At 46.3% G+C, this 25,539-nt stretch overlaps 1 protein-coding gene and 1 long non-coding RNA gene across 2 annotated transcripts in view; both read left to right on the forward strand.

Annotated features, from left to right (window-relative positions):
* TUSC3 (tumor suppressor candidate 3) overlaps nt 1-25,539 on the forward strand; it is a 165,545-nt gene that overhangs the window by 127,737 nt on the left and 12,269 nt on the right. The window contains exons 8-10 of the mRNA XM_038769127.1: nt 1,682-1,745; nt 18,018-18,092; nt 22,441-22,531. Of these exons, the coding sequence (XP_038625055.1) occupies nt 1,682-1,745; nt 18,018-18,092; nt 22,441-22,531 (230 nt within the window). The remainder of the gene's footprint in view (nt 1-1,681; nt 1,746-18,017; nt 18,093-22,440; nt 22,532-25,539) is intronic.
* LOC119947705 lies at nt 1,756-9,647 on the forward strand. The gene is made up of 4 exons (XR_005456523.1): nt 1,756-2,181; nt 2,279-2,392; nt 7,844-7,897; nt 9,583-9,647. It is a non-coding gene; the product is annotated as an uncharacterized LOC119947705 (long non-coding RNA).

Here is a 25,539-nt window from a genome sequence, read left to right on the forward strand (position 1 = left end):
GTACTAAGCACTTAGGGAAGTACAATACAACAATGAAAAGTGACAGCCCCTGCCCGCAACGAGCTCAAAGTCTAGAGGGGGGTAGAAAAACATTACTACGAATAAACAGACATCAGTATAAATCAATAAAATGACATATATTCATAAGTGCTGTGGAGAAGGGGGAAGGGCAAAGGGAGCAAGTCAGAGAGACGCAGAAGGGAGTGGGAGATGAGGAAAAGGGGGGGCTTAGTCTGAGAATCAATCGTATTTATTGAGCGCTTACTGTGTGCAGAGCACTGTACTAAGCGCTTGGGAAGTACAAGTTGGCAGCATATAGAGACAGTCCCTACCCAACAGTTCACAGTCTAAAAGTCTGAGAAGGCCTCCTGGAGGAGATGGGGCTTCACTGACCTCTCTAACCTTCTCTCTCCTCCCTTCCTTGCCCCCTCCCAATCAATCAATCATATTTATTGAGCGCTTATTATGTGCAGAGCACTGTGCTAAGCACTTGGGAGAGTACAACAGAATCAGCAGACACGTTCCTTGCCCACAACGAGCTTATAGTCTAAGCAGGGAGACAGGCAATGTGAATAAACAAACAATTTATAATATATAATATAAAGATATGTTCCTAAGTGCTGTGGGATTGGGGCAAGTATCAGATGTGCACAGATCACAGGTTGAAGTGCCTGGATGTCGCAGGAGGGAGAGAAAAGAGGGCTTGTAGGTGATTGGCTCTCAATTCCCTCATCTGTAAAATGGGGGTGAAGACTGTGAGCCCCCCGTGGGACAACCTGATCACCTTGCATCCTCCCCAGCGCTTAGAACGGTGCTTGGCACATAGTAAGCGCTTAACAAATGCCATCATTATTATTGTTATTATAATAAGGCTTTGAAGGTGGAAAGAGTGGACAGAGAGGAAGTTCCAGGCTACGGAGAGGACTTGGGAAAGGGCAAGATTAGGGCACAGTGAGTAAATTGGCGCTAGAGAAGCGGAGTGTGCGGGCTGGGCTGGTGTAGGAGATTAGTCAGGTGAGGTAAGATGGGGCGAGCTGATTGAGGGCTTTAAAGCTGACGGTAAGGAATCTCTGTTTGATGCAGAGGTGGATGGGCAGCCATCGGAGGTTCTTGAGGCGCGGGGAGACGTGAACAGAACGTTTTTGTCGATAAGTGATCTGGGCAGCAGAATGAAGTAGGGATTGGAATGGGGAGAGACAGGAGGCCGGGAGGTCAGCGAGGAGGCCGATGCAGTAGTCGAGGCAGGAGAGGATAAGTGCTTGGAGCAGCAGGGCAGAGGAAAGGGTGGATTTTAGCAATGTTGTGAAGATAGAACCGACAAAATCGGGTGACAGATTGACTGTGTGGGTGGAATGAGAGATGAGTCGAGGTCAACGCCAAGGTTCCGGGTTTGTGAGACAGAGAGGATAGTAGTGCTGTTGTATATGTGTATGCATCTATAATTCTCTAAGTATTTATATTGATGCCTGTTCGCTTGTATTTATGGCTGTCTCCCCCACCCCCAGACTTTGAGTCTGCTGTGGGAAGGAATTGCCCCTCTTCATTGCTGTATTGTACTTTCCAAGCGCTTAGTATAGTGCTCTAAACACAGTAAAAGCTCAATGGTTTTCACCCTGTAATTCTTATTTTCTGCTTCTTTTTTCTCTCTCTCTCTCTCTCTTTTTACTTTTTTGCCCTGCAGAGTTACATACACGGGAGCAGTCAGGCCCAGTTTGTGGCAGAATCTCACATTATCCTGCTGCTGAGTATCCTTTAAAGGGCTGGTCAATGGGGAAGGGCAAGTTTCACCACCGCTGCTCTCAAATCCATTTCTTTTCTGACAGCGGGTGTTACTGAGGCTTAGAAACGGCATTCCATTTTCCGTTTACTTACTCTGTGATTAAGCAGGGAGCGACCGGTCGTGAGAGGATGTCGTTTCCTAACTCTTTTCGGGGTGAAATGCTGGTTTGGTTTTTCTTTGATTTCTGCACCAGCCGCCCACTGTAATTTTCTCATCCCTCCCCCCCGACTATTGATTTTTGAAAGTGTTTCCCCTCAGCCCACATCAGTCTTCTCTGCAAGAAGCGTTTGAGGTCTTCCCGGGGGGGTGGAAATAACACTGTTTTGCAGGGCGGGTAACGCGGTGAGAAGAGAGGACGCACGGCATTGCAGCTCGAGCGTTGTGCTTCCGCAGAGGTCAAGGTGAGTCAGAGGGAACCGGTGAAGGGAAGGAAAAGGGACACCCTTCCATTTAGGGAAAGGCTCACTGTCTCATTAACTCTGCAATGTCCCTTTCCAGGAAATCCAAGAAGTTTCCCGCTTGACCCGCCCGGGAAAGGAGAGGACTTGGAACGAGATCGGATGGGGCAGGGAGGTCGAGAGGGAACACAACTCAAGTCCCCAGCTCTTGAAGGTACTGGCAGGGCGATGGCAGACTCAGTATTGACCCAGTCCCCCGCCACGGCGTTGAAACTCCCGTCGGCTCAAACAGTGCTATTTATTGCGCGCCTACTGCGCGCAGAGCACTGTCCTAACCCCTTGTGAGAGCTCAATACCGCAGGGTTGATGGGCACATTCGAGGGCAGGCCTGGGTTCTAATCCCGGCTCCACCGCTTGTCTGCTGGGTGACCTTGGGCAAGTCGCTTCCCTTATCCGGCCCTCAGTTACCTCATCTGTGATATAACAATGGCATTTATGAAGCGCTTACTATGTGCAAAGCACTGTTCTAAGCGCTGGAGAGGTTACAAGATGATCAGGTTGTCCCACGGGTTCAGGGGGGCTCACAGTCTTCATCCCCATTTTACAGATGAGGTAACTGAGGCCCAGAGAAGTGAAGTGACTTGCCCAAAGTCACACAGCTAATTGGCGGAGCCGGGATTTGAACCCATGACCTCTGACTCCAAAGCCCGGGCTCTTTCCCACTGAGCCACGGGTTAAGACCACGAGCCTCATGTGGGACATGGATTTTTTTCGAGCCTGATTAGCTTGTATCTACCCCAATGCTTAATACAGTGTGGGGCATATAGAAAGCATTCATTCATTCAGTCAGTCGTATTTATTGAGCGCTTACTGTGTGCAGAGCACTGTACTAAGCACTTGGGAAGAACAAGTCAGCAACATGTAGAGACGGTCCCTACCCAACAGTGGGCTCACAGTCTAGAAACACTTAATAAATACCATAAAAAAAAGAAAATTGAACCTTGGAGGCTGTCATTCAGTGGTATTTATTGAGCACTTGTTAATGTGCAGAGCACTGTACTAAGCACTCGGGTGACGAAAGAACAACAGAATTAGCAGTCATGTTCCCCGCCTGGCGTGCACTTACCGTCTAGGGATGAGGTTACCTTTGGTTCAGATCAAGCCGTAGAAGAGGTTGAGTGTATGAAATTCATCCCCTCGGGAAGCTGGGAAGGCTGAAAAATAGCAGAGGATTCAGGAAGGATGGGGTTGGGATACATTCCTGAGTGTATCGTTCCCGGGGTTGCGGGAGAGGAGATTTAGGGATGTCCACCCTAAAACGAGTTGCATTTTCTCTGAGTTTCAGAGAAGCAGCGTGGCTCAGTGGAAAGAGCCCGGGCTTGGGAATCGGAGGTCATGGGTTCTAATCCCGCCTCCGCCACTTGTCAGCTGGGTGACTTTGGGCAGGTCACGTCACTTCTCTGGGCCTCAGTTCCCTCATCTGTCAAACAGGGGGTGAAGCCTGTGAGCTCCACGTGGGACAACCTGACCACCTTGTATCCCCCCCAGCGCTTAGAACAGTGCTTTGCACATAGTAAGCGCTTAACAAATCCCTTAAAGATAATAATAATAATAATAATGATAGTATTTATTAAGAGCTTACTATGTGCAAAGCACTGTTCTAAGCACTGGGGAGGTTACGAGGTGATCAGGTTGTCCCACGGGGGGGCTCAGTCTTCATCCCCATTTTACAGATTTATTAAGAGCTTACTTCATCCCATTTTACAGATGAGGGAACTGAGGCCCAGAGAAGTGAAGTAACTTGCCCAAAGATGATGATGATTAGAGCGAGGAGATCTGGGTTCCAGTCCTGACAGTTCAACTCCTCCACCGGGGATCCAGGATTAGAACCCAGGTCCTCCTGACTCCCAGGCTTGGCCTCTTTCCATTCATTCATTCAGTCATATTTACTGAGCGCTGACTGTGTGCAGAGCACTGTACTAAGCGCTAGGGAAGTCCAAGTTGGCAACATATAGAGCCTCCTTTCCAGCCTTAATTTCCCCATCCGTAGAACGGGCTTGCCAGCGCATGTCTGGCCGTTCACCGGAATGACGGAGGCAAAAGGGAAAACGCTCTGAGCATTGAGGGATTGTCCTCAATGCTCGCTGTGACGGGATCCCAAGCTCCCGGACGAGATTTTAGTCTTTCCCACTGGAAACCCCCATTTTAAAAGAAATGATAGAATCGGGTTCCCAAGTGAAGGCACTTAGTTAAGGTCAGTGCTTCAGGCTGAAGAAAATGACCCCTTGCCCGGGGCTTAGTCTGCGGTAGCTGGGATCGTCTACGGGCTTCAGGCTGTAACGGACGTTTCGGGGCGTTCAGTATTTAAGGCAGCGAGCCCCCCAGAGCGTGGCGGGGGTCCCTCGGTGAAGGAACGGACGGTCGAGGGGAGGTCACTCATCCCATCTCGCGGCAAAAGAGCCGGCGATGCTTTCATTTCACGGCTCAGCACAACCAAGCTGAGATTTGGGAGGGAAGGAAATTTCACTAGCAGCGTGAAGCCCGACACGGAGGCATATAAACAGTTCCCCGTGAACAAACGACTGTCCCCTCTCCCCGCTTCCTGCCGGCAGTAATTGTTAGCTGCAGCCTAATTTCATTATTTTTATTCAGGGAGCATTCATACCGAAGAGGGAAGGTAGGAAAACTGTCTAGTTGACATCGGTCTGATAGTCTCATCAGATTTCCAAAGAAACAACGAAATTTTAAACACGTGTGCGTGTGCGTATGTGTATTTACTTGTTATGCGTATTTACTGGCAATTTGCTTCTTTCCCTCTCCCCTGTGATAACAGGAAAAATGAAGCATGACATGTTTTTCACTTTAGCAGACAGGGTTTTACTCCTGTAAAGGGGAAAGAGTGTTTCCCCGCTTCGCTTGCAGTTTTCAGGCAAAAGAAATTTTTGACTTCCTATTTTGAGACCCAGCCTTTGGCGGTTATTGGAAGTTCTGGATTTATATTGCCAAATAATAATGATAGCATTTATTGAGCGCTTACTATTATTTATTTATTTATTTATTTTGCTTGTACATATCTATTCTATTTATTTTATTTTGGTAGTATGTTTGGTCTTGTTCTCTGTCTCCCCCTTTTAGACTGTGAGCCCACTGTTGGGTAGGGACTGTCTCTATATGTTTTCAACTTGTACTTCCCAAGCGCTTAGTACAGTGCTCTGCACACAGTAAGCGCTCAATAAATACGATTGATTGATTGATTGATTGACTGTGAAAGCTGCCCCCTTCCTGTTTCCCACTCCCCTTAAAATCTCCGCCTCCTTTCGCCCCACCGTCATTCAAGATGAAAAGTTATAACCTCAGATAGCTGCCAGTTTCCTCCTCACAGGGAAAAGATTAGGTTAAACAAACAAACAAACAAAAAAAGCCTGTGATTTAGAAAAAGACTCATTTTGTATACAAAATAGCAGAAGGAAATTTTTTCTATGGTTCAGATCCTGCCTCTCTCCATCAGAACAGTAGCCTCGGCTTTCCTTCTGGGAGAAAGACACATTTGTTTTCTAGTCATCCATGTATTCACTCGTATTTGTTGGGCGCTTACTGGGTGCAGAGAAGCAGCGTGGCTTAGTGGAAAGAGCCCGGGCTTGGGAGTCAGAGAACACGGGTTCTAATCCCGGCTCTGCCACGCGTCTGCTGTGTGACCTTGGGCAAGCCACTTAACTTCTCTGTGCCTTAGTTACCTCATCTGTAAAATGGGGATTAAGACTGTGAGCCCCACTTGGGACAACCTGATTACCTTGTATCTACGCCAGCGCTTAGAACAGTGCTTGGCACATAGTAAGCACTTAACAAATACCATCATTATTATTATTATTACCATACTGAGCGCTTGCAGAGTACAGTATAACAATAAACAGATACATTCCTTGCCCACAGCGAGTTTACAGTCTACATGTATTAAAGGAGAAATAGCAGTGCATCAGCGTTCCTTGCCAATCAGCAATAGAGAGCAACCTTTCATTTTCTTTTAACATGCAAAACCTACAAACATACTAGAGGAGGAAGTTAAATATGGATGTGAAGGGTGAAGTCAGTTCAGATTTAGATCCCTTTAAATCTTCCGTAATAGACTAGCATTTTTAACCGCCATCCCCATTTATCTTTAAATTGACAAAGTCACGATTTCCTTGCCAGCAGCCACTGTAGCCTGTTATCATGTGCAATTTAGAAGGGAGTTTTATGTAATGTAAACATATTTGTCAACAGTTCAGTAAGATGTTCAGTGCCTCCGGGTATCGTGGGCAATTTCCACAAATAACAGATTCTGGCATATGGCAGTTCACGTCAATATTTTGACTTTAAGCAGCAGGAAAGTGATGGACAAAATCAGCGGAGAAACTGCGCCATGTACTCAACAGGAGAAATATATTTTAGTCTGCGAATAATTAGATCATCATCATCATCAATCGTATTTATTGAGCGCTTACTATGTGCAGAGCACTGTACTAAGCGCTTGGGAAGTACAAATTGGCAACATATAGAGACAGTCCCTACCCAACAGTGGGCTCACAGTCTAAAAGGAGGAGACAGAGAACAAAACCAAACATACTAACAAAATAAAATAAATAGAATAGATGTACATGAAATAGCCTCTGTTACCTAAAGCAGAACCTGTTTGTGGGGTAATGTGTGAGTGATTAGTTGAACTTCGTTTTTCTTGACTAATTTGTTTGAAGCTTTCTTCCTCTAAAAACTCTGTGTATGTGTGCATGTTCCCCCGCCCCGCAAAAGAAATGGGAACTGAAATTTATATCTAGCCAGATTCGTGCCTATAATAATTATGGTGTTCGTTAAGCACTTACTATGTGCTAAGCACTGTTCTGAGCGCTACGGGAGATACAAGGTAATCAGGTTGGACGCAGTCCCTGTACCACGAGGCTCACACTCTTAATCCCCATTTTATAGATGAGGTAACTGAGGCACAGAGAAGTTGTGATATGCCCAAGATCACACAGCAGACAAGTGGCGGAGTCAGGATTAGAACCCACGACCTCTGCCTCTCAAGCCCGGGCTGTCGCCACTAGGCCATGCTGCCTCCTCTATGAAAGGAAAATGAGCCCACCTGTTCAGAGGTGCAATAGAATGGGAATGGAGCCTATTGTTTCTTTGTGTGTGTGTTTTTTTATGGTATTTCTTAAGCACTTACTATGTGGCAGGCACTGCGCTAAGCACGGGGGCAGATACAAGATAATCAGGTTGGGCACAGTCCCTGTCCGACACAGGTTCAGTCTTAATCCCCACTTTACAGATGAGGCAACTGAGGCTCAGAGAAGTGCTTAGTACAGTGCCTGGTGCATAGTAAGTGCTTAACAAATGCCATTAAAAAAAAAAGTGAAATAACTTACCCAAGGTCACATAGCAGTGGAGCCGGAATTAGAACTCACATCCTCTGATTCTCAGTCCCTGGTTCTTTCCATTAGGTCACACTGCTTCTTTAAAGATTTTTTCTCAGTCCCCCCCACATCATTGGAAGTCAGGCCTTTTATGTTCAATAGCAGTGACCTTTTATATTCACTAGCGGCAGCAAAATGCAACAAAGTCTGTGAGCCTTTGGTGTCCAGGACTCAAATTTACCTTGTATTTTTTTTCCTTTTTTAAATCTCTCCCTCAGGATCTTTCACCTGGCTCTTGCACTGTCGAGGTCCCGCGGCCCTTGGGTTCTCAGGTGACGCTGCTTTTCATGCGTGTCAGTGTCTTTAAGGGAAAATTCTTGCTTGTGCGCTCTCTTTTTATGGTATTAAACGCTCACTTTGTGCCATACCCTGTTGTAGGCACTGGAGTAAATACAAATTGATCAGGTTGGATGCATTTCCTGTCCCACATGGGATTCACAGTCTTTATCCCCGTTTTGTAGCTGAGGGACCTGAGGCCCACAGAATAATAATAATAATAATAGTTTTGGTATTTGTTAAGTGCTTACTATGTGCATAGCACTGTCTAAGTGCTGGGGAGGATACAAGGTGATCAGGTTGTCCCACCGGGGGCTCACAGTCTTCATCCCCATTTTACAGATGAGGGAACTGAGGCACAGAGAAGTTCAGTGACTTGCCCAAAGTCACCCAGCTGACAATTGGCAGAGCTGGGACTAGAACCAAGTTGCTTAAGGCTCCCAGGCCCATTTTGTAGGCCATACTGCTTCTCTCCTAGGCCACTCTCTGTCCCTTAACCTCCCATAATACCCCTTCTGGTGTCCTGTGCCGTTGATGGGAGGATTGATCAGGCACCGAGGATGTTTTCTCATAACTCAGAGATCATCATCATCATCATCATCAAGCGTATTTAGTGAGCGCTTACCGTGATCATGTTGATCATGCACTTTGCCCAAGAAATCAAATTTGTAAGGAGGAGCACTCCCAACAGAAAGCATTAGAAGATACGCAAGCGGGAAATCATGGTTAAGATATCTTGATTTTTGTTAATTTACTTTCTATTGTTTTTATTTTTTGGCACCTGGGGTCCAGGTAGGTTTTTTGTCAAGGCTCGTGCTGGTGTCTGTTGAGTCTTTAAAGCATTTCTTCTACTTCCTAGGAGCAAGCCTCAGGATCTGTAAGATGATCAGGCCCTCTGATCTTTTGGGGGACAGACTATCTCAGTTTGTTCCCAGTGGGTACCCCCCCGCCAGGTTATGGCCTAGTCATTCATTGGCCAGTGGTTACACACCTAACCGGTTTCTGCGCAGAAGAGAGAGGCTGCCATCTTAGAACGAGCGAAGCAGTGTGGCCCAGTGGAAAGAGCACGGGATTTGGAGTCCGAGGTCATGGGTTCAAATTCTGGCTCCTCCAATTGTCAGCTGTGTGGCTTTGGGCAAGTCACTTCTCTGTGCCTCAGTTACCTCATCGGTAAAATGGGGATTAAGACTGTGAGCCCCCCGTGGGACCAACTTATCACCTTGTAACCTCCCCAGCGCTTAGAACAGTGCTTTGCACATAGTAAGCATTTAACAAATGCCATTATTATTATTATTATTAATAACCAGGACCGGTGCTACAATAGGGCCTAAGAGACGACAGAAGTTTGTTTCACCTTCTACATTTTCCCTTTCTTCTCACCAGTCCCTCCATTCCCCTGCTAATAAAAGGCCCAGCGAGACCCTTTCTGAGGTCTCCTAATATTATGCCCAAGTCCCTGAGGAATTCCTTTCTAAAAAGGGGACTCGGGACTAATTCTCCTCCTCGCACCCACACATCCATTGCCTGTCTATTTTCCAGACTAAAGCCATTTGGGGGACTTGGCTCAGAAGTTTAGCTCTATAAATTCTTTTCAGACACAACCATTTTGCCTTTCTGCAGAACCTGCTGTGAATGTGACCTGATCCCTTTTCATTAATTTTAAATATCTCTCCGTCTCTAGGAGTGAAGGTGTAGATGTTCAGGGTGTCGGCTCACTTCAGAGATCGGATGTGGAATGTACTTGAGGTAGGGGTTTTCATTTTATTTCCACATCAAACTCCTCTACTATCAATAAGCTCCTTGAAGGCAGAGATTTGTGGACTGAGAAATGCACTAGGCCCTTGGGAAATGCTCAGTAAGGGCACTGATTATTTATAATAATAACTGTGGTATTTGTTAAAGCGCTAGTTGTGTGCCAGAAACTGTACTAAATGCTGGGATAGATACAAGGTTATCAGTTTGGGCACCATCCCTGTCCCACATAGGGCTCAAAGGCTTAAAAGAAGCAGCGTGGCTCAGGGGAACGAGCCCGGGCTTGGGAATCAGAGGTCATGGGTTCTAATCCCGGCTCCGCCACTTGTCAGCTGTGTGACTTTGGGCAAGTCACTTTCATTCATTCATTCAATCGTATTTATTGAGCGCTTACTGTGTGCAGAACACTGTACTAAGCGCTTGGGAAGTACAAGCTGGCAACATACTGAGACGTTCCCTACCCTACAACGGGCTCAATCAATCAATCAATCGTATTTATTGCACGCTTACTGTGTGCAGAGCACTGTACTAAGTGCTTGGGAAGTACAAGCTGGCAACATATAGAGACAGTCCCTACCCAACAGTGGGCTCACAGTCTACAAGGGGGAGACAGACAACAAAACAAAACAGGTGGACAGGTGTCAAGTCATCAGAATAAATAGAAGTAAGGCTAGATGCACACCATTAACAAAATAAATAGAATAGCAAATATGTCCAAGTAAAATAAATAGAGTAATAAATCTGTACAAAAGTCTGCTTCTTTGTGCCTCTGTTACCTCATCTGGAAAATGGGGACTGTGAGCCCCACATGGGACAACCTGATTACCTTGTATCTACCTCAGAGCTTAGAACAGTGCTTGGCACATAGTAAGCACTTAACAAATGCCATTGTTATTATTATTAATCCCCATTTTACAGATGAGATCACTGGGGCACTCTCCTCTAGGCCATGGTGCTTGACTGAAGTCTTTTGTGCAGTCCTCTGCACCCAGGCCCTTGGAAAATACTGTCAATTGACTGATATTCACAAGGACATGTTGATCTGACAGAAAAGCACAACAGAAGTGCGTTGAAGGTAATAATAATAATGATGATGGCATTTATTAAGCGCTTATTATGTGCAAAGCACTGTTCTAAGCGCCGGGAGGTTACAAGGTGATCAGGTTATCCCACGGGGGGCTTACAGTCTTAATCCCCATTTTACAGATGAGGTCGCTGAGGCCCAGAGAAGTGAAGTGACTTGCCCACAGTCACACGGCTGACAGTTGGCGGAGCCTGGATTTGAACCCATGACCTCTGACTCCAAAGCCTGTGCTCTTTCCACTGAGCCACGCTGCTTCTCTGTAAATAGGTAAATACCTAATATTCACCCCGTTTTCCCTTCCTGCCTGTGAAATTGGTTGTACATATTTATTACTCTATTTATTTATTTATTTATTTATTTTACTTGTACATTTCTATCCTACTTATTTTATTTTGTTGGTATGTTTGGTTCTGTTCTCTGTCTCCCCCTTTTAGACTGTGAGCCCACTGTTGGGTAGGGACTGTCTCTTTGTGATGCCAATTTGTACTTCCCAAGCGCTTAGTACAGTGCTCTGCACATAGTAAGCGCTCAATAAATACGATTGATTGATTGATTGATTGAAATTAAGGGCTCTCGCTTCCTAGCCGGCAGTTACTTCCATTGAGTCCGATTGGGCGTGTCTCTCTCTCAGGCTACCCATAACTCATTGATTCATTCAATCGTATTTATTGAGCGCTTACTGTGTGCAGAGCACCGTACTAAGCGCTTGGGAAGGACAAGTCGGCAACATACAGAGACGGCCCCTACCCAACAACGGACTCACGGCCTAGAAATCCCCATCGGCCAGGCATTAGAAGCTCAACCTGAGAGCGGTGAAGTTAGTTGGTGTTTTGTTTTGTTTTTAAAGTCGCCGTCTGGGGACACATCCTCAGAAATGCAACAGGGGAGAGGTTGAACGAGTGGTGCCGGCGTTCTCCCCAGCGCCGTTTGGATCCTGAGAGCCCAGAAGGGAAGCAGTTCCAGAGTGAGCGTTGGTAGAGCCGACAGAAATCTCGATCTTGGGACTGCAAACCAAGCCTGACAGGTACTGAAAAATTCCCAACAAAAATGCCATTATAATTATGGTATTGGTTTATAACGGCATTTATTAAGCACTTACTACGTGCAAAGCACTGTTCTAAGCGCTGGAGAGGTTACAAAGTGATCAGGTGGTCCCACAAGGGGCTCACAGTCTTTATCCCCATTTTACAGATGAGGTCACTGAGGCCCAGAGAAGTTAAGTGACTTGCCCAAAGTCACACAGCTGACAACTGGTAGAGCTGGGATTTGAACCCATGACCTTTGACTCCAAAGCCCGGGCTCTTTCCACTAAGGCACGCTGCTTCTCTTGGTTAAGCACTTTCTATGTGCCAAGCACCGTTCTAAACTGTTGCTGCATGACTGGAAAGACAATCAAGTGATCCTTTAGTCTATTTGAAAGTTTCCTGCATGTAGAGCATAGGTTAACAACCCTATTCAGCGGGGAATTTGTTAAGCAGCATGGCTTAGTGGAAAGAGCACGGGTCGGCAGTCAGAGGATCTGAATTGCGTGTGGTGTGACTTTGGATAAGTCACTTCACTGCTTTCTGCCTCAGTTACCTCATCTGCATAATAATAATAGCAGTGGTATTTGTTAAGCACTTACTATCAGACACTGTACTAAGCACTGGGGTGGATTCAAGCAAGTAGGGTTGGACACAGTCCCTGTCCCACATGGGGCTCACAGTCCCAATCTCCATTTTACAGACGATGGAACTGAGGCACGGAACAGTGACTTGCTCAGGGTCACACAGCCAAGTGGCAGAGACAGGATTAGAACCCAGGTCCTTCCAACTCCCAGGCCTGTGCTGTACCCACTAGGCTAAACTGCCTCCCTTCTATACCAATTCTCCCTCCTACTTAAATTGTGAGCCCCATGTGGCACCTAATTAACTTGTGACTACCCCAGCGCTTAGAACAGCACGTAGTAAGTGCTCAACAAATACCACGATTATTATTAAGCACTTACTATGTGCCAAGCACTGGAGTAGAGACAGTGTAACCAGGTTGGACAGAGTCCATGTCGCACGTGGGGCTCTCCTGGTCTTGGAGAGGGCAGATATTTTATCCCCGTATTTCAGAAGAAGAAACTGAGGTACAGAGATGTAATTTACCCCCAATGAAATCTCTCAAAAGGTAGACTGAGTTTTTGAGAGTAATACCATTTTCCATTCTCTAGTCAATTCATTTTACTGGAGACAACAGAAAGATTTAAGAAACCTCTTTTACTGTTGGAATGAGCCTTAAACCAGGAACCTAAATTCAGTAAATTTTTATACATTTTTAGTCCCAAGGGAGAGGAGATATTCGTTTTCCATAGCACTTCAATCTTCCAGATGAGGATTTTATGAGACAGTCAAGTGTCAGGTTGTATAGGTTAAGCAAAAGATAGATAAGGGGGACTTTACATTGCCTGAATACATTAGGGAGTAGTTAGCAAGACCATATATTTAGTGAAAATGTAATGATATAGATGGAGACGGCGATATATTAGAGACTTAATGGCGTAAAGTGGTTTTTCGGTATTAGTCAGAATTGAATAATATAAGAATAGAGACGGAGGTGGTAAAATAGCTCTAAAAAAGCATAAACCATTTCCTAATGATTTCTGATTTTCCAGACATGGAGCTTTCCTTGGATCCATAGACTGTGACTGTTTGTTGTTGTATTGTACTCTCAGAAGTGCTTAGTACAGTGCTTTGTACACGGTAAGCGCTCAGTAAATATGTCTGACTGAATAAAAACCATGTGGGGCTGGGTCCTGGGGAGGCTGGTCTGATTCTGGGTTGAAGGGAACGTGTCCTCCTTGACAAATGATTAGGTTCTGCAACTTTTTTTTTTAATGGTATTTGGCAAGTACCTACTATGTGCCAGTCACTGGACTAAGCGCTGGGATAGATACAAACTAATCCGGTTGGACACAGTCCCTGTCCCACATTGGGGTTCACAGTCTTAATCCCTACTTTACGGATGAGGGAACTGAGGCCAAGAGAAGTGAAGTGACTTGCCCAGATTCCCCCAGCAGACAAGTGGCAACTCCCAGGCCCCTGCACTATCCAACAGGCCGCAGTTCATTTCTCTTCCATTAATAATAATTATGGCATTTATTAAGCGCTTACTATGTGCCACGCACTGTTCTAATCGCTGGGGAGGTTACAAGGTGATCAGGTTGTCCCAAGGGGGCTCACAGTCTTAATCCCCATTTTACAAATGAGGTCACTGAGGCCCAGAGAAGTGAAGTGACTTGCCCAAAGTCACACAGCTGACAAGTGGCAGAGCTGGGATTTGAACCCATGACCTCTGACTCCAATATTTATGCCGGGAAAGCCAGCCAGCAAGAAAAGTAGCATTTAAGACTTTAGACCTTTTAGACTGTGAGCCCACTGTTGGGTAGGGACTGTCTCTATATGTTGCCAACTTGTACTTCCCAAGCGCTTAGTACAGTGCTCTGCACACAGTAAGCACTCAATAAATACTATTGATTGATTGATTTAATCCTTTCAAGGTAAGAAATTTAATGGGAACGGAATTCAGTGTCAATCAGTGATATTTACCGAGCGTTTACTGTAGGCAGAGCACTGTATTAAGCGCTTGGGAGAGTACAGTATAACAGAGTTGATAGGCATGTTCCCTGCCAACAAGGAGCTTTCAGTCTAGAGAGGGAGACAGATGTGAACACAAATAAGTGAATTTATAGGTATGTACCTTGGGACTGAGGGAGGGGTGAATAATGGGGGCAAATCCAAGTGCGTGGGTGACGCAGAAGGGAGTGGGAGAAGGAGAAATAAGGGCTTAGGCTGGGGAGGCGTCTTGGAAGTGTTGGGCCCGGTCCTCAAACAAAACTAAGGAATCTCCAGAGCTGAAGGCGGAAGTCCGGCCATCTCCGATCGGGTCTTCCAACTATAGGAGGTCATTTATGATGTCGGGCCCGGTGACGATTCAGTATACTTAATAATAATAATAATAATAATGGCATTTGTTAAGCGCTTACTGTGTGTGAAACACTGTTCTAAGCGCTGGGGTAGGGGTTTACAAGGTGATCAGGTTGTCCCATGTGGGGCTCACAGTCTTCATCCCCATTTTCCAGATGAGGTAACTGAGGCCCAGAGAAGTGAAGTGACTCGCCCAAAGTCACACAGCTGACAAGAGGCGGAGCCGGGATTCGAACCCATGACCTCTGGCTCCCAAGCCCGTGCTCTTTCCACTGAGCCACGCTGCTTAGATGTTTTCATATCATCAAATACAGCTGGGGCTGTATTTCAGGATTTCCAGTGACGGGGACTGATTCTCCAGCCTCATCCCGGGGCTGGCGTTGCCCGTTTGAGCCAAGGCTGTCAATTGGAGAGGGATGAGCTTCATTTAGGGAAGCAGTGTGGCCTCTTGGAAAGAACCCGGGCCTTGGGAGTCAGAGGACCTGGGTTCTAATTCCGGCCCCGCCACTCTGTCTGCCTTGTGACCTCGGACAAGTCGCTTCACTTCTCTCGATCTCAGTTCCCTCATCTGTAAAATGGAGATTAAAACTGTGAGCCCCGTACGGGACGTGGACTGCATCCAACCCAATTAGCTTACATACCTTAGCGCTTAGTAATAATAATGATGGCATTTGTTAAGCGCTTACTATGTGCAAACCACTGTTCTAAGCGCTGGGGAGGTTACAAGGTGATCAGGTTGTCCCACGTGGGGCTCACAGTTGTAATCCCTATTTTACAGATGAGGTAACTGAGGCCCAGAGAATCAATCAATCGTATTTCTTGAGCGCTTACTGTGTGCAGAGCACTGTACTGAGTGCTTGGGAAGTAAGTTAAGTGACTTGCCCAAAGTCACACAGCTGACGGTGGAGCTGGGATTTGAACCCATGACCTCTGACTCCAAAGCCCGTGCTCTTTCCACTGAGTCACACTGCTCACAGTGCCTGGCACTTAGCAAACGCATAACACCTACCAGAAAAAATTGTAATTCCCGCTCCCGGGCAGTGTCTCGGTTCCGAGGATTACTCGTTCTTTCCAAAAAGCCCAGGCTTTGCCCCATTCAGCCCTTGTCAGATGGGTGTCAGCACTGTAGAGCCCTTGAAATGAAAGGGGCTACCAGGCGGGAAACTCTAGGCTCATAACAGTACTTCCCAAGCGCTTAGTCCAGTGCTTTGCACACAGTAAAGCACTCAATAAATACGATTGAATGAATGACAGCCTGTGTCCAACCCGATTTGCTTGTATCCACCGTAGTGCTTGGCTCATAGTAAGCTCTTAATATTTATTACTCCATTTTATTTGTACATATTTCTTCTATTTATTTTATTTGTTAATATGTTTTGTTTTGTCCTCTGTCTCCCCCTTCTAGACTGTGAGCCCGCTGTTGGGTAGGGACCGTCTCTGTTGCCAACTTGTACTTCCCAAGCGCTTAGTACAGTGCGCTGCACACAGTAAGCGCTTAATAAATACGATTGAATGAATGACAGCCTGTGTCCAACCTGATTTGCTTGTATCCACCGTAGTGCTTGGCTCATAGTAAGCTCTTAATATTTATTACTCTATTTTATTTGTACATATTCTATTTATTTTATTTGTTAATATGTTTTGTTTTGTCCTCTGTCTCCCCCTTCTAGACTGTGAGCCCGCTGTTGGGTAGGGACCGTCTCTGTATGTTGCCAACTTGGACTTACCAAGTGCTCAGTACAGTGCTCTGCACACAGTAAGCGCTCAATAAATACGATTGAATGAATGAATGAATAACAGTAGGTCAGTACTCAGGGCAATTAAGGTTATTGAATGCCAACCTTCTACACAGCATAGGGCAATTGGGAAATGCTAGGCAAAAATCAAAGCAGCAGTTATCGCCTAAAAGAAAGTCCTCAGGGCCCTTTCTGGAAGTGATGGGGTAGAAAGTGATTGTAATCGCTAGCGCCGCCAGAAATTTTTAAAAAATTCCGCAGGCCAAAATCTCAAGCCAGACTCTTTCAATCAGTCAAATTTATTGAGCTCTTAGAGTTTGCAGAGCACTGGTAACTGGGAAGCAGCGTGGCTTAGTGGATAGAGCACTGGCCGGGGACCGTCAGAAGGACCTGGGTTCTAATCCCAGCTCCACCACGTGAAGCCACTTCACTTCTCTGGGCCTCAGTTGCCTCATCTGTAAAATGGGGATGAAGAGTGTGAGCCCCATGGGGGACAGGGACTGTGTCCGACCTGAGCCCACTGTTGGGTAGGGACTGTCTCTGTGTGTTGCCAATTTGTACATCCCAAGCGCTTAGTACAGTGCTCTGCACACAGTAAGCACTCAGTAAATACGATTGATGATGATGATGATTAACTCGTATCTACCCTAGCACTTAGAACAGTGCTTGGCACATAGCAAGCACTTAACAAGTACCGTTATGATTATTACTGAGTGCTAGGGAGGGAATAGTACAATAGTCAGTAGACATGATCCCTGCCCTCAAAGAGCTCATAGCCTAGAGGGGGAGGACTCTTTCCTCATTGTGTCTTTCAGTATGGCGCACTCCCTCTTCACTCCCCTTCAGAACAGATGTCAATCAATCGATCGTATTTATTGAGCGCTTACTGTGTGCAGAGCACTGTACTAAGCACTTGGGAAGTACAAGTCAGCAACACATAGAGACAGTCCCTACCCAACAGCGGAAGTACAGAAGTAACCGTTTTCTCTCTCTCAACATTTCAGGCAACTGAGTAGTTCTGGATCATGGTAAGTTAGATTGTTTTTAATCTTCATGTGTCTTCGTAAAGCTAGTTATTAGACACTGTCAGTTATTAGAAGTCTTTCTGTCCTTGATATTTTCCAGAACCGAAGAAATGAACACCCAGGCGTTGTAGTCGCGGGGACGTTTAAGCCGGGAATCGTGAAGCGGGGTGGGAAAAACAGTGCTGCCTTTTTGTTCTAAACGCTTTGTGCCAAAGCCAAGGTGGACATAGGTGTTCTATCTGAAATGTCACAGTTCCCAACATAGAATTTCATAAGGCTTCATTTAAAATTGAAACATCGATAGGCTTTCTGAAACATTATCCAACTTTGCCGATCTCAGGTTATAACTGCTAGAAAAAAAGTCAGGTGTGCGCAGGTATGTCGTACACACCCAAAACAGGTATGTTACACGGAGGAAAGTACCTTGATATTTAAATGTTTGTAATACCCATATTCTGTAATCTGGGCGAGAACATTTTTGACATTTTTGGTTCATACCAAATGAAATTAGGTTACGCAGGCTCACCCTGATCTCCACAGTTCTGCCGTTTCCTTGACAACCACCGTAGATGCTGCTATCACCATGGGGATGGTTCTCCTAAACGAAGCCGCAACCTCCAAAGGGGATGTTGGAAAAAGGCGAAGTAAGTTACCCACAGCCAATTATATTTTAATTGTACTTCAATCTCTATGATTTATAGGAGATGCTGTTCAGACACTTTTAACACTTTTCCTTAAACCCAGTGGATTAAGACTTCAAAGAAGCCTTAAATTTGGGGGTTGTCAGTGTGCCTTTACCTGCCTTCACTTTCCTCTTCATTCCCCAGCTCTTGGTCTTCTTTTGAGGCCTGTAGAGCCTGTACTGCTACATGGCCTTTGAGCTTTTTGAATTTTCTAAAAGTTGTACTAAGGTGAAATAGTATTGGAAACTTGCATGGAACCTTCTAAAGAGGGGCTCAGATGATGGGTGACTGCTTAACTGAGGCAAGCGGCCAAACACAAAAGTCTTTCTTCAAAAGAAAAGAACACAAAAATCTTTTCTTGAAAATCGAGCCGGTTGATTCGATTCCTTTTGCATTTCTAAAGCCCCGGGGAGAGCAAGTTCAGGTAACATCTTTGCCCAGTGGTGATAAATAATAATAATAATGAGGGTATTTGTTAAGTGCTTAAGTAAATGCCAAGCACTGTTCTAAGAGCTGGGGCAGATGCAAGGTAATCAGGTTGTCTCACGTGGGGCTCACAGTCTAAATCTCCATTTTACAGATGAGGTAACTGAGGCACAGAGAAGTTGTGACTTGCCCAAAGTCACACAGCTGATAAGTGGCGGATCTGGGATTAGAATCCATGACCTCTGACTCCCAAACCCGGGCTCTTTCCACTAAGCCACGCTGCTTCTCAGTGATGTATTCTCAGTCAGAATCTGGAAAGTGAGACGAGAGCTAAGATGCTGTTTCCTCACCTAGGCCCCCTGGCTTTTTGCCCTGATCCCAGCTGATCCTGACTATTCTGAATAAATCCTTTGGTGGCAGTCCCAAGTCTAAACAGCATGTTTGAGAGAAGCTTGTCTTATGCTGACGAGTCATTTCCACCCTTTAGCGACTCCATGGACACAATGCCCCACCTCCATCTGCCCCCGTTCCGGTAGGGGATCCATAAAGTTTTCTTGGTTAAAATACTTGGTTAAAATGCTTCCTTCCATGCAGTCTCCACCCTCGGCTCTCTCCCATGTCACTGCTGCCCAGCACGGGTGAGTTTTGACTTGTAACAGATTGCCTGCCACTCGCTAGTCACTGCCCAAGCTAGGAATGGAAAGGGAAGGCCTCTGCTTCACTCTCCTTCCCATAGCTGAGACTGGTAGAGGACTGGAAACTTTCCAGGTGAGATCCTGAGAGGGGGCTGGTCAGAGAAGCTACAAGCTCATTAAATTGACCCCTGACGCTCCAGCCTGGCCCGGGGCCCAGAGTATTCTTGGGGCTCCTGCCCCGCAAGGAGCAAGGGATCCCAGCCCAGGCGGGCTAATCCCCTGCCCTGTTGTAGAGACTGGGTTGCCCAGAACCACTAGCTGTTTGGAAAGGGCCTGGGGCATCAGTCCAGCCTCTCTGTGGAGATTCATGCATTCATTCAATCGTATTTATTGAGCGCTTACTGTGTGCAGAGCACTGTATTGAGCGCTTGGGAAGTACAAGTTCGATTGCTGTGCCAAAAACTGGGATAGATACGAGTCAACCAGGTCGAACACAGTCCTCGTCCCACATGGGGCTCACAGGGGGGAGGGAGAACAATAATTTACTGGCCATTTTTCTGATGAGGAGACTGAGGCCCAGAGAACTGAAGTGACTTTCCCGGGGTTACGTGACAGACAGGTGGCGGAGCCGGGATTAGAACCTGTATCTCCGGACTTGTAAACCCATGCTCCTTCACGAGGCCACATTGTTACCTTCCAAACGCAGATATCCCCTGTCAACGGCCTCTAAAGCCAGACCCACCCCATTGCGGGAAAACATCCAGAGTGGGCGTCCAGCCCAGATGTACATTTGTGAAGCAGCATGGCCCAGCGGATAGAGCTCCGGCCTGGGAGCCAAAGGACTTGAATTCCAATCCAGGACTTGAAAAACAGAAAAGCAGATGTCCCACCCTAAGGACACACCATCCCTCTGTACTCTTCCCAAACCCGGCTTCAAGAGAGATGCTGGCTGGGCTCCTAAAGACTCACTGCAGTTCCTTACACAGAGGAGACAGTCTAGAAGTCCGAGGACCTGGGTTCCAATCCCACCCCTTTCCTGCTGCGTGATCTTGGGCAAGTCACTTCACTTCTCTGGGCCTCTATTTCCTCAGTCATAAAATGGGGATTCAATACTCAGACCGTGAGGGACTGTGTCCGACCTGACCAGCTTGTATCTACCCCAGTGCTTAGAACAGCTCAGCGTGGCTTAGTAGAAAGAGCACGGGCTTGGGAGTCAGAGGTCATGGGTTCAAATCCCAGCTCTGCCGAATGTCAGCTGTGTGACCTTGGGCAAGTCACTTAACTTCTCTGTGCCTCAGTTCCCTCATCTGCAAAATGAGATTCAGAGCGTGAGCTCCACGTGGGACAACCTGATCACCTTGTATCCTCCCCAGCGCTTAGAACAGTGGTTTGCACATAGTAAGCGCTCAACAAATGCCATCATTATTATTATACACAGTAAGTGCTTAATGAGTACCATTGAAAAAAACTTAAAAAATAGCTGTCATTACCACTACTCGGGAAGTGGGCCTCACCATTTCTTTCAGGAAACAGGAAGAACGTCAGCCCCGTACCCCCTACCCCCCAGAAGGGTTGCTCGGGTCAGTTCCCTGTGTCCAGGCAGGGGATTGGCGGGAGCATAATTCCCTGTGGAAGCTGCTGTCTGTCATGGTGAGTCAACTAATCATGAGGCACTTATTTACCCGTTAATGTAGGGTTTGGGTGTCAGGCAGGGAAGGAACCGGAGCCCTCTCCCCGGGCACCTCCAGTTTCTACAACATGTAAACCACCTGCTTGGTTTACTTACCCTATGCTGCGAGGGTCGCTTTGCCCTTCCAGCCCGCGTAGCTCACCTGCAGGCCCAGACGAGCAACTTTATCCAGAAAAAGGCCCATGGACTTTTCAGAATCCAGAGCAGCGGACTTCTTCCCATAAGTGCACACGGCATTCAGTGTTTCCTTAAGAAAAACAATTGTGAAAAGAAACCTTGCCAAATCATCAATTGCATTTCTTCCCCCCTAGGTCGATCTCTGTACTAAGACTTGGGCCTTCACAATAGAAGTTAAAGACCTCTCTGACCTCGGGAGCTGTGAATTATTATATCCTTAAGTGCTTTTCGTTTCTGAACAGAACTGTAATAATTCTCTATTTCTGGGGTGGCCCATCCGAAAGTATTATTCCTCGGGGCTGTTGGACTTGCTGCCACTGTGCACCTCAAATTCCTCACAGGGACGTTATCTGAAACAAAATGTCAGAAAGGCTGTCCTTGGCTCTCTTGTCCTCAACAGCGAGAGATTTATATTATCACAAAGCCAGAGCAAAAGGGGGGAAAAATACCAAGTTTTCTGTGCTGTCACTCTGAGTTGGGTTTGGAGTTTACTTCTTCCATCTTTCTCCTCCTTTGCCTTCAATTTCCTCTCTCTCCCCTCCACTTGTGGCTGTCATGCTTTTAGATTTAAGGCAAATGCCCAAAACTAGAGAGAGAATAGAATTTGCAGGCCATAGTCATTTCTACAGAGCTCTGTTATGTATTTTAACAAAATTGATTTTTTACCAAGATAATACAGTGGAGCACAGAAACCTTTTCCACTGGCAGGAATTTTCCGGTGCTATCTGTACGAAGATCGTTGAATTTTATCAGCATCTGGCTGAAATATTATAAGCATTAAATTGAAGCCAGCAAAAAGGAAATTTCACTGTGCAGTGAATGAAATGTGTATCATCATTAGAACTATTCCTAGCACATTCTGATGAAGGATACACATACTTTTCCTTATTTAACTAACTAGTTTGGAGTAAAAAAATCTTCCTCTGAGTGCGAAAACAAGACTGAGCCCTGGTTTCAGGAACATTACTGTTTCTTCAGCCTCAGGACATAGAATGTTTTACATCCTCCCTGTAATTTTTGGTAAGAATCCAATTTAGATCAGATAACCAGAAATGCTGGAAGATTTTCAATTTTCTCAGTCACCGACAACCCTGTTCAGAGTAGCTGCATTTGCCAAAGAGCCATTTTCCAAAGAGACGTGGGGTGACGGGAGGAGGACTGGTTCATTCCAAGTGGTACAGTCCCACAAAATTTGAGAGTAGGAATAGCGTAAAGTTTGATTGATACTATTGGTTTGAGATTGTCATACATTTCCCTTTGGCCAGCCCTGGGAATAGATAATTGAATGGGACCTTTAATCTTTTGAACTGGTGTTGTCCTGTAGGGAAAACCTAAGAATGATCTGTTTCATGACTCCCTGTCTTTTCTCCTTAATTTTCAGTCATTTGCCTGGTGGGACTTGGACTCGTGGTGTTCTTCTTTAGTTTTCTACTGTCAATATTCCGCTCAAAATACCACGGCTACCCTTACAGGTAATATTTTTTATGATACTAGTGGGACTGTTTATAATTGAAACAAAATTGGGCCACAATTTGGAAGGGGTAGATTAACTGTACAGCATAAATCCTCGTGATGCAGCATTGTGGTAATCTTTTGTCACTTGGTCTCCCTGATGGGATGAGATGAAACCAGTCTTTGGGAATCACTTAGGGTCACAGATCCATCGAGCAGACCTTATATGTGGTTCTGTGGGACCCAGCACAACGTCAGCTCTTTCGAATAAAGTAGGTGAGCCAGATATACTCGAAAAGAAACTAGGAAAATATCCCCAGGCTCCAAGGTTCTGGAGGAATGTCCTGGTGGATTTCGACTGACTGATCCAAGAAATTGTCTGTGGAGAGGAAGAAGGCGATGGTGATAACAAAATCCCAATCTCCGGGCGTTATCAGTATTGCTTACCTCCCCTTGCCCCTCTTCCCCATCGCTTTCTGTCTAATTAGCTCACCATTCAAAGGAAACCCAAGAATGAAAGGAAATAAGAAGCAAAATGGATGGAGTGAGCTTTGCCATTAGTAGTTCCTTTTTGGCATCTGCTGGACCACTCTGCTGTTCCCCCCAAACCATCAACTCTCTCCCTAACCCTTCATCACCTCGAGATTTGCCTTTTTGGTCAAATTGATGCCATCGAGTCTGACTTTCCCAAAGCAACATCCTCCTGCTTCACAGTTATTTCTCTGATGTTTCACCTGCTCTATAAATCCACCCCCTATGCCTTCACCTCTGATTCTAATTCCTGTCCTTGTGACAAAGAAACATGCTGATCTGGGTGCTGCCAAAGTCAAGCAGCCATCACCAGGTTCTGACCCAAAATGCACTGAAGTGTTGCACATGTCAGGGGAGCGAACAATTATATTCCTCTGGGAGGTTCTGAAGTTAGATATCTGACCCGTCTCCTGATGAACTAGTAGGAAGTAATCCGGCCACCCTCCCCATTCTTCCTCCGCTAAAATGCCGCCAACACATGAGAAGCAGCGTGGCCTTGTGGCGAGAGCGCAGGCCCGGAAGTCATGAAGGACCTGGATTCTAATCCTGGCTCCGCCACTCGTCTGCTGGGTGATCCTGGGCAAGTTACTGCACTTCTCTGGGCCTCAGTTACCTCAGCTGTAAAATGGGGATTGAGACTGTTCGCCCCATATGTGACAGGGACTGTGACCAACATAATTAGCTTGGATGTATCCTAGCGCTTAGTTCAGTGCCTGACACATAGTGACTGCTTAATAAATACCTTAAGAAAAAAACGCGTTAGAGCTTCCATTTGCTGCCACCTTGGCCAGAAAGCAGGCTGCAGCCAAACCTCATGAGGAAGCCTCCCTCCACCTCTGCCATTGGGATGAAGAGAAAGTGGAGGCAATGGAGAGGAGGAGGACAAGAGTGAAGTCTCCCTTCCTCTGAAGTCTCCGCCCCCCACCTGCGCTCTCTCTCTTTCTCTCTGTGTGTCTCCCAGTCCTCATATTGCAGAGAGGGGAGGGGGAAACAGCTCAACCTCAGGAGGCAGAAGTGGGGAGAAGGGCCAGACCAAGGAGGGTAAGGTGGAGCTAAGGGGGAGAGCTGAACTTCAGGCACTTCTCCGAGAAGTCATGTCCTCCCGACTAACATGGCACCCAAGGCCTTTTTGGGACCTCTCATCTAGTAATCCTAAAGGGCCAGGCTCCCCTCCTCTTCACCGCCTCTCCCTTTTTTTGCTTTTTTCACCTGCTCCTGAGAAGAACAGTCTCAGCCCCGGATCCCTCTAGAGACTCCGGCAGGGGCGAAGAAAAAATACTCCCCTTCACTTGAACGATCAAGTTGTGGTCCCTTTTGCCGTTTTCCAGATGGTGCACTTGCTTTTCAGCAGCTAGCCTGCCTTCTGACAGACTTAACCCTCGTTTGTGTGCCTCCATGAGCAGGCCCTGAAATACAGTCAGTTTACTCTGTCAGGAGGGTGTCTGAATCAAGGATCACAATCTTTCACTCGGAGCTGGGGTAGGGATGTGGAGAGGCTAAAGGGAGCTAATCGATCTGAAACGAAAGCGCTGTATACGTTCATGGTCTCACAGTGCCAGAAATTTACAGTCCTGCATTATCATCATCAATCGTATTTATTGAGCGCTTACTGTGTGCAGAGCACTGTACTAAGCGCTTGGGAAGTACAAGTTGTGAACATATAGAGACAGTCCCTACCCAATAGTGGGCTCACAGTCTAAAAGGGGGAGACAGAACAAAACCAAACATACTAACAAAATAAAATAAATAGAATAGATATGTAACAAAATAAAATAAATAGAATAGATATGTAATATAATGTAATATAATAGCATTATCTACTGCCCTGGAAGGAGATTTCAATTGCACTGGGCAGGATCTGTCCTCTCTCCCTCCACAGTAGGAGGAGAAGAGCTAATATTTCCGAGACATAGCCTTGACATATATTTGCAATGTAATGATTTATAAAAGAATTTTAAAAAAATCACTCTGAGGATAGGCAGTCAGTAGGATATGAGGCATACTTGACATCGGAGGAAGAGACTGCAGATGGGAAATGCATTATACCAAGACAGATAAATTATGTTTGTCAAATACGGCATTACAAACGTCTACATATCTGGCTTCAGGAGAATGGTCAAGTGTCGTCCTAAGCTTCCAGCACCGAAGTAGCTCTCCCGCCAGTTGTTTCTCAGCTACTTAGCGATTTAGGAGAAGGATCGGAAGAACGTGTCTGTCTTCCCCGCAGATGATTTCTAGCCGGGCATTAATCGCACAGCACTCCAATGGGAAATAAAGCACACAGAGTTCTTCCTCTCCCGGCAGCGAAAGCATTTGCGATCGGCCCGACGCTTGTCCACACTCTCACCTTTCCTCCATCCTAGGAGGGAGCAGGTGGGCCCTCAGACTGAAGAGGCAAAACTCTACAACATCCATCCTGACCTAGACGGTTCCCAAGCACCAGGAAGGGATGCGCTTCCTCAGCCTTTACCCCAGGACCCTGGTTCCCAGGGGCCGC

This window comes from Tachyglossus aculeatus, chromosome X5, assembly GCF_015852505.1.
Source record: "Tachyglossus aculeatus isolate mTacAcu1 chromosome X5, mTacAcu1.pri, whole genome shotgun sequence".
Lineage (NCBI taxonomy): Eukaryota > Metazoa > Chordata > Mammalia > Monotremata > Tachyglossidae > Tachyglossus > Tachyglossus aculeatus.